The sequence below is a fragment of the Babylonia areolata genome, chromosome 26 (genome assembly GCF_041734735.1).
Source record: "Babylonia areolata isolate BAREFJ2019XMU chromosome 26, ASM4173473v1, whole genome shotgun sequence".
Taxonomy (NCBI): domain Eukaryota; kingdom Metazoa; phylum Mollusca; class Gastropoda; order Neogastropoda; family Buccinidae; genus Babylonia; species Babylonia areolata.
The window spans coordinates 13,180,617-13,194,589 of NC_134901.1; the positions used below are offsets into that span (position 1 = coordinate 13,180,617).

The 13,973-nt window shown below is 44.4% G+C and overlaps 1 protein-coding gene across 4 annotated transcripts in view; it reads left to right on the forward strand.

The window, feature by feature from the left end:
* The window catches only part of LOC143300698 (leucine-rich repeat and coiled-coil domain-containing protein 1-like), a 310,494-nt gene that overhangs the window by 230,814 nt on the left and 65,707 nt on the right, over positions 1-13,973 (forward strand). For all 4 annotated transcript variants that reach the window (XM_076614553.1, XM_076614554.1, XM_076614555.1 and 1 more), the window contains exon 14: positions 4,037-4,176. In XM_076614553.1, coding sequence (XP_076470668.1) covers positions 4,037-4,176 — 140 coding nt within the window. The remainder of the gene's footprint in view (positions 1-4,036; positions 4,177-13,973) is intronic.

Here is a 13,973-nt window from a genome sequence, read left to right on the forward strand (position 1 = left end):
CCAGACACTATGAAAGAAATAGCCCTTAGTCCAGCACTACTGACCGGGAAACCGCTAGCAGCTTGTCTGTCGGTCAGTCTTCCATTGGACTGCGGTTTCCGTGTCTGGAAGAAAAGGTTCCAGTCAGGCTGAAGGTCACGTTCAACTTGTTACTTGTTACTGGTGTAACCAGTGTTTGCCTTGAAGCAGACGGAAATTACTAACAGCTTTCAGAGTTAGACTTTGCGGTGTGTGTGTGTGTGTGATATGATTGTTTCAGTAACCATCTCTCTCTCTCTCTCTCTCTCTCTCTCTCTCTCTCTCAATATCACCCTCTTTTCTTTTTCTCTCTTTCTTACTCACCTCTATCCCCCCCCCCCCTCCTCTCTCTCTCTCGCCCAACCCTTTCTCACTTACCCCTCTCATTTTCTCCATCTCTTGATATCAGTCTACCTTTCTCTATTTCTGTTTCCCCCCTGCCCCTCCTCTCTCTCTCTCTCTCTCTCTCTCTCTCTCTCTCTCTCTCTCTCTCTCTCTCTCTCTCTCTCTCTTCTCTCGGGTTGTTTGACAACAATAGATTTTTTGTTGCTGTCATCGCTAAAAAAAAAAAAAAAATCTTGCTTCTGAAGGACATTTTGGATCGTTTTTTTTCCTGTCGTCAGATTCAGTGGTTTTTTTTTTGGTTTTTTTTGTTGTTGTTGTTGTTTTGTTTGTTGGTTTTTGTTGTTGGTTTTTTGTTTTGTTTTGTTGGTTTTTTTAGTCCGTCCGTCACAGATCCAGGATCGGCAGTCCGCAGGGAACCATCGATGTTAGGTCGCCAGGAGGCTACACACACCAGAGGAGACCCTGCCCTGCTGCTGAGTCTTTTCGGTGGTGTTCAGTGGTACCTGTTCTGATTCAATGTACTTAGGACACCACCTACTAACGACAATAATGGCTTAGTCGCGGAGGCGTGCCCCCCGAAGTGGAGACCGCCACCACGTCCCTCAAACAACAATCCCCAATGAATCTGCCGACACTGAAGACACTGACAGGACTCACCCCACGCACAGAAGTGGAGGGGTATCGAAACTGGGGTCACCATGAGAGCAGGGCTTGAAAGGCCACAGACAGCCATGGGGCTGTTTTGTTTTATATTGATGATGATGAAGGAGGAGGAGGATGACGATGTTGCTGTGGAGGTCCATTTTGGTTTGGGACAGCTTGACAAGGATGTACTCCACGCTTCCTGCCATAATGATATCCCGGCGTTAACCAGGCCCGAGAGATATAGACACTTGCAGTGTTGGTCAGGTAAATAAGAGCACCACACCCAAAGACGCATCCTTGAAGTGGATGACACTCGACTGTGTGGTCCCAGTCTCCCCATTTAAGCCCACAGCACACTCGACTTTGGGTAGGAGTCGGCCACGGGCCGAAAAACCCACCTCCGCTGGGATTCGAACCCGCATCCTCCCAGCCGTTAGTCCGCGATGCTAACCACTTCGCCACGGCGGCTGGTGATTTAGTGTTTAATGGTCCCTTAAGAGCCTCACGTCAGACGCGCGGCATACCGATACCTGTCATTCTGAATGAGGTATAGAACAGAGAGCAATGAAGGGGGGGTGCCCTGCCTCATGGCTGATTGACCAGGTGAGCTGACAACCCATTTGACCCTCATATATCTCTGTCGTAAGAGCTGCTCAAAACAGGGAAAGAAAACGACTGAATGTGTCGATGAAAGCAGCGAGCGGTGAGTGCTATGCACGTATGCCATAAGGAGAAGAGAAAAAAACACAGAGAAGAAAAGAGGAGAATAAAATGTCCATTTACCAAGTTGGAGAACGCCCTCCTCCTCCCCATCTGCCCACCATACCTCCAGTAAGAACGTAATGGAGGAATAATCAAGTCCCATATGGAGGTATAAGCAAGTCCTGGTGACAGAATAACGAGTCTCTTGTGCATTCGAGCAGCTTTTTTTTTTTCTTTCAAAACCAGACACCGGAAAAGAAATAGTAGTCCCAGTCCAGCACCACTGATCGAAAAACCACTTGCAGCTTGTCTGTCAGTCTGTCTACCATTGTACTGCGGTTTCCGTTTCTGGAATAAAAGGTTCCAGTCAGACTGAAGGTCACGTTCAACTTGTTACTTGTTACTGGTGTAACCAGTGTTTGCCTTGGAGGAGAGGGAAATTGCTCACAGCTTGCAGAGTGTGCCTGCAGTGTGTGTGCGGGGGGTGTGGGGGGGTTCCTGTGTATGTAACAATCTCGCTCGCTCTCTGTCTCTCTCTCTGTCTCTCTCTCTCTCTCTCTCTTTTCTCTCTCTCACGCTCTATTGCTCCTTCTCTCGCCTTTCTGTCTTAAATCCCACTGGAGGTATAATCAAGTCCCGTCAACAAAATAACGAGTGTCTTGTGCATTCGACCGGCAGGTTGTTTTGTTGTTGTTTTCTTTGGGGTTTTTTTTTCTTTTGAAGGGTGGGGGGAGGGTGGTTGGGTTTTTGTTGTTGTTCTTTGGGTTGTTTTTTTTTCAAACCCAGATACTGGAAAGGACATAGTGTTCCTAGTCCAGCACCACATCGAGAAACCACTTGCAGCTTGTCTGTCAGTCTGTCTACCATGGGACTGCGGTTTCCGTTTCTGGAATGAAAGGTTCCAGTCAGGCTGAAGGTCACGTTCAACTCGTTACTTGTTACTGGTGTAACCAGTGTTTGCCTTGGAGGAGAGGGAAATTGCTCACAGCTTGCAGAGTGTGCCTGCAGTGTGTGTGTGTGTGCGGATGGGGGGGGGGGGTGTTCCTGTGTATGTAACAATCTCTGTCTGTCTGTCTGTCTCTCTCTCTCTCTCTCTCTCTCTCTCTCTCACACACACACACACACACACACACACACACACGCGCGCTCTATTGCTCCCTCTCTCGCCGTTCTCTCTGTCTTAAATCCCACTGGAGGTATAATCAAGTCCCGTCAACAAAATAACGAGTCTCTTGTGCATTCGACCGGCAGGTTGTTTTGTTGTTGTTTTCTTTGGGGGGGGGTTCTTTTGAAGGGTGGGGGGAGGGTGGTTGGGTTTTTGTTGTTGCTCTTTGGGTTTGTTTTTTTTCAAACCCAGATACTGGAAAGGACATAGTGTTCCTAGTCCAGCACCACATCGAGAAACCACGTGCAGTTTGCCTCCTTTGTACTACGGGGAGACAGAAACTGCTGGCAGCTTGCATAGTGTGCATGCGGTGTCTCTGTGTTTGTGTGTGTGTATATATGTGTGTGTGTGTGTGTGTTTCTGTCTGTGTGCGTGCGCACTCGCGTGCGTGTAGTTTGTGAGACAGAAAAATCGAAGAAAGAGAGAGTGTGTGTGTTTGTGTGTGCATGGGTGTGTGTGTGATAAGAAGAGATAGAGAGGGAGAGGAGCTTGCGTTTATGTCCGGGCGCGCGCTTACGCGTTTGATTCGGTTAGAACTGTTAAGTTTATGGAAGTGGCGGAGAGGAATGTGTGTGTGTGTTAATATGAACATAATGCCGTAGTACACATTCCACCTCTTTTGTTTGTTTGGTGTTGTTGGTTGTTGTTTTTTTTAATGAATTGATTCCTCGTTGCGAAAGTCGACACATCGTAAACTCGGTGTTAAAACGCTACAACCATTTGGACATGTGGATCATTCATTCGATCATTTATTTATTCATTCATTAACTCTGTGATTTGATTGTTTCAGAAAGAAACGGAGAAAAGAGTGGCAAGCGGAAGCCTATTCCATTCGTCTGTTCGTTCATTCAGTCAGTCACGTGTTCGTTCGTTCATTTATCCTTCCATCGATTTCCATTCATACATGCATTTCACAGATTTCAGGCAATTCATTCGTTCGTTCGTTTATTTGTACCTTCATTCCTGCATTCATGCGTTCGTCATTCACTCATTGTACCATTGTTTTCCATCCATGCATGTGTTTCGCTGATTTCACGCAATCCATTCATTCTTTCGTTCGTTCGCTCGTTCGTTCGTTCGTTCGTTCATTCATTGGTTTGTTCGTTTATTTATTCACTCACTCACTTCTTCATCTTTTTTCCATTCACGCACGTGTTTCAGGCGAAACGCCTGCAAGACTCTGAGCTGAAGTCGGCAGCCATCGGGAAGGAAGCGGAGTTGTTACGCCACACGGTGCAGTCCCAGAAAGTGCAGATCCATCAGCTACAGGAACTGCTGGCCTCCAGGGAACAACACCACAAGTGAGTCTGTCTGTCTGTCTGTACAGTTGCTGTTGTTTTGGGTGTTGTTTTTTTTTTTATTGTTTGGCAGTTGGGTTGGTTCTCTATATGTATGCATGCATGCACTCAAGGCCTGACCAACCGAGTTGGGTTATGTGCTAGTCAGGCCACTGCCCAGCAGACTTGGTGTAGCGTATACATGGATTTGTCTGACCGCAGTGACGCCTCCTTCAGAAACTGAAACTGTTCTCTATGTTTTTGTCTCCTGTTTTTTTCTGTCGCTCTCACTCCACACACACACACACACACACACACACACACACACACACACACACACACACACACACACACGTGGACATTGAAACTGCGAGAGAGCACCAAGACTGTTGGAATGGATTAACCGATAAAGCAGACAAACGGGGTGCTGTGAATTCAGGAAAATCCCCAGAAGTATGATATAGCCATACATCAGTGACAGCATCATAGAGTCCCCCTCCCCCCACCCCCTAGCCCCAACCTGTATTTTGTTGCATAAAAAGTGAATGGAGAATATATCACACAGAAACGTCGTCGAATTTTAAAATTGTTCTATTTCTTTCTTCTTCTCCTTCCTGTTTAGCGACCACAATCATCTTTCTGATTATTCTGTCACTCAACAGAATAATCTTATTAGCTCTGACAACTTCGATTCTTCTCAGATCACTCTTTTTGAGACACAGAAGATTTTTTTCATGTTTAAAGAACAGAAAAAAATGAGAAGAAAACCATTATATGAAGAAATAGCAACAGGAGAATTAAATGCGCGCCAGCCCAGGAAGTCATTGCTTTTGTCAAATGAAAAGAGCGAATCAAAAGAGAAAGTTACCAAAAAAAATAAATAAATAAATAAATAAATAATAAAAATAAAAACGTCCATAAGTTCTCTTTGAAATTATACTGGTCAAATAAAAAGAAATTTCTGTATTGTTTTTGATAACTTCAACTGATTTTTTCCTTCTAAGCATAAGTTTACGAAATTAATCAAGAATTTTCCGTTTCTTTGGTAATTAGCATTTTGGTGTTTTTTCCCCCTTTTTCATCACTTAGACATAATCATCACCAGAAGTTATCATTCCTTCATTCACAGCAACGTTGGACCGATGACACCGTAATTTTCGCAGCTCCAAATTATGTCACTGCGGGTTTGTATTATATTGCACAGCACTGCATTTTTTAATCACAACAGATTTATCTGTGTGAAATTCGGGCTGTTCTTCCCGGGGAGATTGTGTCTTCACAGAGCAGCGCCACCGAAACCTTTTTCTTTCCGTTTTTCTGTCTACAATATGCTGGTCAGGCATCTGCTTGGCAGATGTGGTGTAGCGTATATGGATTTGGCCGAATGCAGTCACGCCTACTTGAGTTGCTGATACTGATACTGTCTACTAGTTTATTTGTTTTATTGTCAAAGTGGATTTGCTTTCAACTTTGCTGTGGACAGTCGTTTTGTCTTCTTGGGTTATTTTGCATGCGCTAAGTGCAGTCTGCACATTGGACCTCGTTTTATCGTCTCATCCAAAAGACTAGCATCCAGGCCACCACTCAGGGTCAAGTGGAGGGGGGTGGGGTAAAAATTCTGGTCCATTTATGGCATTTGAGCCCATGGAGACTCGCGTTCTTAATTTCCTACTTATCCTCTTCGCTCCGGCTGGGACATAAGGCGCCAACAAATCTTCTCCAGTCATGTCTGTCTTGAGTCAGCCAGCTGATTTCGATTCAGGTCTTGCGTACTTCTTTTTAAACTCATCTTCCAAAGTTCTTCTCCATGTTGTTCTTCTCCAGGAGCCCATTGGTCCGCTTCTCTTTTTTTACCCTGGTGGTGTCCATCTGAGAGCATCGCAAGGATGTCTGGTACTATTCATCCTCAAGACGTGACCCAGCTACCTCCAGCGCGCGCGCGCGCGCGCGCGTGTGTGTGTGTGTGTGTGGCACGCTGTTCCCAGTAAGTTCTGGTGAATCATCGGAGTTTGGAGTAAGGTGGTAGAATGGTTAAGACGCTTATCTGCCAATACGGTGTCCCAGCCCAGTGCATTCTGAGGAATCGTCGAAGTCAGGAGGAACGTGGCAGAATGGTTAAGACGGTTATCTGCCAGTGGAGTATCCCTGAATATCTAGGTTCAAATCCCGGTCTCGCCCTTTCTCCCAGGTTTGATTGGAAAATCAAACTGAGCGTCTAGTCATTCGGAGGTCCCGTGTGCACCACGCGCTTGGCGCACTGAAAAAGAACCCACGGCATCATAAGTATTGTCCCCTGGCAAAATTCTGTGGAAGAATCCCCCATATACAAAAGTATATGCATGCAATCAAAGCCTCGCTAGCCCTTTGGCTAAGAGACGTGGTTGAGTGTATTTGGATTTGCCCGAACGCAGTGACGGGTCCTTTGAAAGTGAAACTGACGGAGACACCGTCCTTCGAAATACGCTTCCTAGTTTGGGCGCATTAACACAAGGTCACCACCGCTCTCCCGCTTTTGATGAAAGAATAGCCCCGAAAACGGAATATGCCTGCCTACATGGCGGGGTAAAAACGGTCATACACGTAAAAGCCCACTCGTGTACATACGAGTGAACATGGGAGTTGCAGGCCACGAACGAAGAAGATGAAAGAATGTGGATGTGGGTATAGATGTTGAGTCTTAGTGGACAGAAGTCGCGGTCTGTTTATTCATCTGTTTATTTATTCTGAGTTATTTCTGCCGTCCCCTGTTCCTTGCGGCCATGTTGTGCTGTTTCGCAATCCTTCCGACATCCCTCGTCATCATTAACAAAATTGAGAGGAGGGGGAGGGGGTGGAGGAAGGGAGAGGCGGGACATGTTTAATGGCTGTAAAAAGTGAACAAAAAAATGCGTGTGCGCGCAGTCTCTCTCTCTCTCTCTCTCTCTCTCTCTCTCTCTCTCACACACACACACACACACACAGACTGAATCGCGTGCATTCAACATACGTGATCCATGAAATAGCCTTGACCTCTCCCACTGCTTCCGTTGCGGCCGCAGTACCAAAGGTTTTTTGGTTGTTTTTTGTTGTTGTTGTTTTGTTTTTTTTACTTTCTTGCTTCTTTGCTTTCTTACTTTATTTTTTGTCGTCGTTGTTCTCTCTCTCTCTCTCTCTCTCTCTCTCTCTCTCTCTCTCTCTCTCTCTCTCTCTCTCTCTCTGTACCTTGGGGAACATAGATATATTCCCCCATTTTGACAGAACAGCGGCTATCCACTAATTTTCTGCCTTCTGTCTGTCTTCCTTCCTTCCTGTCTTTCTTTCTTTTCTTTCATATCTCTCTCTCACTCTCTGTCTCTCTCTCTCTCTCTCTCTCTCTCGCTGTTTCCTCTCACTTTCTTTCTGCATCCATCCTTTTTCCTCTGTCTTTATCTCTACCCTTTTTTTTTCTTTTCTTTTTTTACAGTATCTACCTCACTCTCCCTCATTTCCCTACCCCCTCTGTACCACTCTCCCTTTCTCTTCTTCTCCTTTTCCTCTCCCCATCTCCTCCTTCTCGTCGTCCTCCTTCTCCTCCTTCTTTCTTTCTTTCTTCCTTTTCTTCTTCTCTTCTCCTTCTTCTCCTTCTCCGTCTTCTTCTTTCTTTTTTTTCTTCTTCTTTTTCCGTTTAGCACCGTGCTTCATCTCATTTCACCTCTTCCATCTTGCCCCTATTCCCAGGGAGGGCTGGATCAGACCTTTGACAGACGACATTTCAGAGATCATCGCTCTCACCATAGATTCACGTTCTCTTCCCTATTCAGATACCCCCGCCCCTGTCCTCTCCCCCACACAGTCCCTCGCAATCAAGACAAGAGACAGAAAGAGAGACCACACAATCAAAGGGGAGAAAGATGAATTGATTTGGCGTCTTGCAATCAGAAGAGAGGGAAGATGTGTGTGTGTGTGTGTGTGTGTGTGTGTGTGTGTGTGTGTGTGTGTGTGTGTGTGTGTCCGCGCGCTTGTTTCGATATACAAATTGTGGAGACTGGAAATGGAAGAGTTGAAAATGATGGGAGTGGATGTTTTATGATGTAAATGTGTTTATATCTATGTGGGTGATGTGAATGTGCGTATGTCTGTGCGGATGATTGATGAGTGTGTGATGTGACTCGGTGCGTGTCTGTGTGGATGATGTGAATGAACGACATCAATGCGAAATGTGGAGAGAGGGAGAGTATAAAGTTATTAGAGAGAGAGAGAGAGAGAGATAGATATGGCGTACGTGTTGTGACAGTAGACATTGGAAAAGCTTAATTAACGAGGGTTTAACATAAGCCTATGCTGTTTTTTCTTCTTCTTTTCTTTTTTTTTCTTTTTTTTTTTTCACGACGGAGCAAAGAAGATAAGGGGTAATGGATGGGGAAACAGTTGGGTTTAGGGGCCGGGGGATGAGAGAAAGATGAAAAAAAAGAGTGAATTATGTGTATGTCAACAACCTTTATCCATCTTTTGAAAAATAATAATAGTATTCTTCTGAATAAAAAAAAACACAAAAAACAGTAGTAACGCACAAAAGTATCTTTATAAATAACGCGTAGGCAGCTGATAAATATGGCACCCATGCGTGCGTGATCCGCGTCCGCGTGTCTGCAAAAATAAACAAAAAAAGTGAACATCCGTATTATATCCGAGGAAATTGCTCACTGAGGCTTCCATTTACCTATTCCAGTTTATCAGATCGTTGGCGACAGAGCACCAGATGTTGCTAACGACATGGGGGGGTTCCCGTGTGGTCAGATGGCCTGACGGGGATGGATAGGGTTTGTTCCCCTGACTGTTTCCATGTCACGTTTTTATGTTGTTGTTTGGTTTTTGGAGTGTTCTTCTTTTTATTTCTCCTTTTTTTTTCTTTCATCTCCCCCCCCCCCCCCCCCTTTTCTTTCTGCTGAGCCCTTGGGGTGCCTTGCGTGAGAGCGTGATGGATGCTGTGGAGACTTTTAAAATAATTGTAGATGTGTAAATACCGTGTTGGGGTGCTTCTGTTGGTGTGTTCTTCTCGTGCACGCAGCTATACTAGCTTTCCTTTCTCCACCAAACAAAAAAAATGGGGGCGGACAGTATTTGCATCTTGGTAACGTGATCTGTTGAGTTGACAAAACTGTTTTGAAGGTGAGTTTAGTGGAAACGTCACACTGTAATGACCTAGCAATGAGTGTGTGTGTGTGTGTGCGTGAGTGAGTGTGTGTGTGTGTGTGCGTGAGTAAGTGTGTGTGTGTGTGCATGCTTGTGTGTGTGTGAATGTTCACATGAGCTGACGTGTTACTTATGCATGAAAGGAGGACATTGTTTCAAATTTCCAAGAAAGCTTAACCACTTCTGCTGGAATACCGTGCAGTCCACATAATAAATTATAGACTACATCAAGCAACGCCCGAAGTTTGTTTGATTAAAACGGTTTCCACGTTCTTGCATGTTCGTGAACTGCAAGCAAAGGGAACTAACTAATACAGTATTTCGAGCTGTTTCTACACGTGTCAGTTTCGAGGAAAAACGGGTCAATTTCAGTTTATTTTCTGCGGTTTTTCTGCATCAGTAAGGCAAGGAAGCCTGCCTGGGCTGTAACCCCCTATGAAAACCTCCTCCTGTAAACTCTATGAAAAATTTTTCTACTGAGCAGTTTATCAGCTTTAGTGTTTTAACCCCTTGAAATCGTGCTTGCTCGGTGCCCACAACTGAAAAGGGGAATATTGGCAATTAAATATACCTGTTGCATCTTACATGTATATATATATATATATATATATATATATATATATGTATATATATACATATATATATATATATATATATTTGTGTGTGTCTGTCTGTCTGTCTCTGTGTGTGTGTGTGTGTGTGTGTGTGGCATAATTGATAATACCAGTTTTGCTCACTTATTTCCCTTCTAACTATATAGCCCTTACGCTTTATTGTCCAGTATCTAGTTGTCAGAGCAGAGCAATAGTCTAGTAAGCATCTCAGACATTGCATATTAAGGTTTGATGGTGGAAAATACTGGTGGGTGATGAGGGATGGCAGAGACGATATGAAGAAATTCAAAAATATATAGTGTTGTTAACATAGACACCTCGCGCCATTCCACATGGGAGATATGATGGAGAGGAAACACGAGACAGAATAATGGAAAGGAGACACGATTCTGTCTCTTTTTTCTTCTTCATCTTCTTCATTTTTTTTTTTTTTTTTAAAGAAGTGTGAAGAAGAAGAAATAAAAAGAACCACAGAAAAAACGGATTCGTAAACTCGTTTGTTACTGGCAAGGCGGAGTGGGGCATTGAGTTAGACGGGGTGTGTGACAGGATGCTTTGACGTATCAAAATAATCATCTTTCTCTTCTTCTTCTCTGTGGGCGCCGCACAGAAGACAAGTTCACAATGACAGATAAAGAAGAAAAAATCGGCTGACTCAGGAACTCCTTTATAACACCCGCCTTGGATCATGTCCAGCCTGTTCGGCTCTATTGCACTGTTTGTCGATCCGACCACCAATCTCTCTCTCTCTCTCTCTCTCTCTCTCTCTCTCTCTCTCTCTCTTCTGACTGACTGACCAAAGCACTTTCTGTTCCATGGGAAATGGACAGAAGGTGTTTCCTTCTCGTCCTCCTCCTGCGACTCCTCCTCCGGAGTGCCAGGCCTCGCATAGACCTCTACTCCCCCCCCCCCCCCCCCCCCCCCCGCCCTACACTCACACTCCTCCACACACACAAACCAGATTTCTCCTGCCTCCACCCCTCCCCCCCCCCACGTCCCTCCCTCTCCTCCGGCTCCCCTCCCCCTCTCTCCACACACACATACGCACGTCCACCCCCTACCTACCCCCCTGCTGCCACCCAATTTTTCACCGTCACTGGCTATTGTTGTTGGTCCTTTTCCTACCAGTCAGACTAATCAGACTGTCCACCCACCACGCCTTGTTGGCTGTGTCGGGTCCTGGTGTGCAGGGGAGTGTGGCGGGGTGGCCATTTAATTCACCAACACATAAGCTGATTGGCTTGCTCATGGAAGCACAAACTGATTAGATGCTGCGGCTCTTTCTTTCTTGCTCTTTTTTTTTTTTTTTTTCCTCAACACTTTGGCCCTTCTGTCTTTGATATGCGTCTTATTCTTTTTCTTTTTCTTCTTCTATTGCTCTTCCCATAATTATGTCTGTCTCTTACTCCAGAAAATAAACAAACGACGTCATTTGTGGAGTGTGTGTGTGTGTGTGTTGGAGAGACGATGGTTAGGTGGGGACAATACCGCTTATTTTTATGACTTCGAGTAACAAAAGAATGTTTACTTTTTTTTCTTTTTCTTTTTTAATAAAGGGGACAATACAGTACGATACAATACAATACAATACAATACAATACAATACAATATAATGCAAATTATCACCAACACACATTAGCTGACTGGCGTGCTCGAGGAAGTGCAAACTTATTAGCTGCAGTTCTTTCTTTCAGTACAGTAGAATACAATACATTGTAATACACTGCAATATTATACAATGCATGCAATATCATACAATACAACGCAGTATGCTATCATAGATTTTAAAGTACTTCTGTGTTTATTTATATCCTTCCCGTTTTCTACTTTCTTTTTCTTTCTCTTTTTTATGTCTGGTTCAGTCTTCCGTGTTGTTTTTGTTGTTTTGTATGCGTGACAGTGCTTTTATTGTGTGTGTGTATTGTTGGGTTGTTTTGTTGTTGTTGTTGTTGTTGTGTGTGTGTGTGTGTGTTGTTGTTGTTGTTTTTTTTTAATTTGTTGTTGTTTTGTTTTGTTTTTGTTGTTGTTTCCAAATCCTGCGTTGACGTTGACAGGTACTCTTTGAAAATAGCTTATCACAATGGGCGCACACACACGCAAAATAATGAAAACTGACGAATTGATTTCAAACCAGACCGAACCAAACTGGATGTATTTCAGTGAATTTCATGGTGTAGATTAGTGCAACTCCACAAAATGGGGCAATATCCATTTCGCGAACGACAGACAATCCTAGACAATGTGTCTTCAAAGGCTCTACACACACTGATTTTCTTTTTAAACCTCGCTGTCTTCACCCTTTCGAACACAGAGAGAGAGAGAGAGAGAGACGGCAGCGTGGAGGAGGGGAAAAAAACACAAACAAGCAGGCACAGCTGCGCTTAATCTTCTACGAATTTTCTCTTCTGCAGTTTCGATTTCAGTAAAGTCCGATGTGATTTTAAACTTGTTCACTGAACAGATTTCCCTAGACCACAGAGTGGCGGTAAATAACAGAAACTTTCCAGGGTTCTTCCAACACCCCTTCCATACCTCTCCATACCTCCCACCCCCCGTCCCATACACCTTTCACGGCTCAAAAGCAAAAGCCGACTTTTCCGACATATTGGAGGACCGCGTAGTTTTTGTGCTTGACTTTGCTGGCATGGCAAACGGTTTATAAACAGATCTCGCCATGGCCAAAAAATCGAAGAAGGCGATGTGATATGTGTCCCAGGACAACAAAAAGTGTTTGCCGAGTTTGTAGTGGAAAGCGGGATAGGCCTGTCTGCCAGGGATCAACGATTCCGATCTGAATAAACTGGTCGATTTCTGTTCCGCGTAGTGGTGCAGTGATTTCTCTGTCTTTGTCTCTCTGTCTTCACCTGTCTGTCTATCGCTCTCTTTCTCTTTACCCCCTATGTGGCTCTGAATACGTGCATGTGCATGCCTGTTGTGTGTGTGTGTGTGTGTGTGTGTGTTTGTTTACATGCAAGCGTGTGGTCTCACTCACACAAGCCATTCAGTGAAACATTACCTGTGGCAGACCGGTGAAAGGAAAACTAGTCTGTTATCCGATCTGTCTGATCATTTCCGTCCCTGTGATTGCTCAGTTCCTGTTGAAGAGGCATGGCAGTTGTTTTTGATAGCATACACTGGAAACACACACACACACACACACACACTCTCTCTCTCTCTCTCACTCACGCACACACGCGCACACACACACGCGCGCGCGCGCTCGCGCTGAAGTATATATATAAATACAGTCAGTCGTGTCCGTCTATGACCATCACAACAGCAGACGAGGCAACTGCTGTCCCGACTAATTGGGCTAGAATTTGATAGTGGAGAATGTCTTTTCCAGGTTACATCCCCACTCTCTCGGCCAAGAGGGTTTTAGGACGGTCAGCGTTGGGATGATCCCCAAAGGCCAACTATTCCCCATGGCTGCAGCATTAAGAGCCAGTGCAATCTTGCCACCAAGTTTGAGAGTCATAGTCCTTCACAAAAGACTAAGCAGTAAATGGTTTCCCATTGCAATGGAGTAACCATTGATAATACAGCTCTCACTTTGCTTGTCGACCCAACTGTAAACTTATGCCAATCTGTGATATAAGCTGAGTATGTATATATAATATATATATATATATATATGTGTGTGTGTGTGTGTGTGTGTATAGATAGATATATACATATATATATATATATATAGAGAGAGAGAGAGAGAGAGAGAGAGATACTCACGTGCGCACACACTCACTTACACTCAAAGACTCACACACACACACACACACACACAGAGAGGTAAAAAAAAACCAAGACTCACACACACACTCACACACACACACACACACACACACACACAGAGGTAAAAAAAAAAACCACTTGTTTTTCTTACTTTTTGTTCTTTTTGTCAGTGTGGATTGAATTGGACCTTACTACAGAAACAAACGTACTGGCTTGAGCTTGTGACCTTGTATGTGACCTTAACTGAAGGGCACACTGTCAAAGTCAAAGTAAAAAATGTTTTGATTGTGAGGCCTTTTGCGCAATAACAGTAGGACACACTGTATA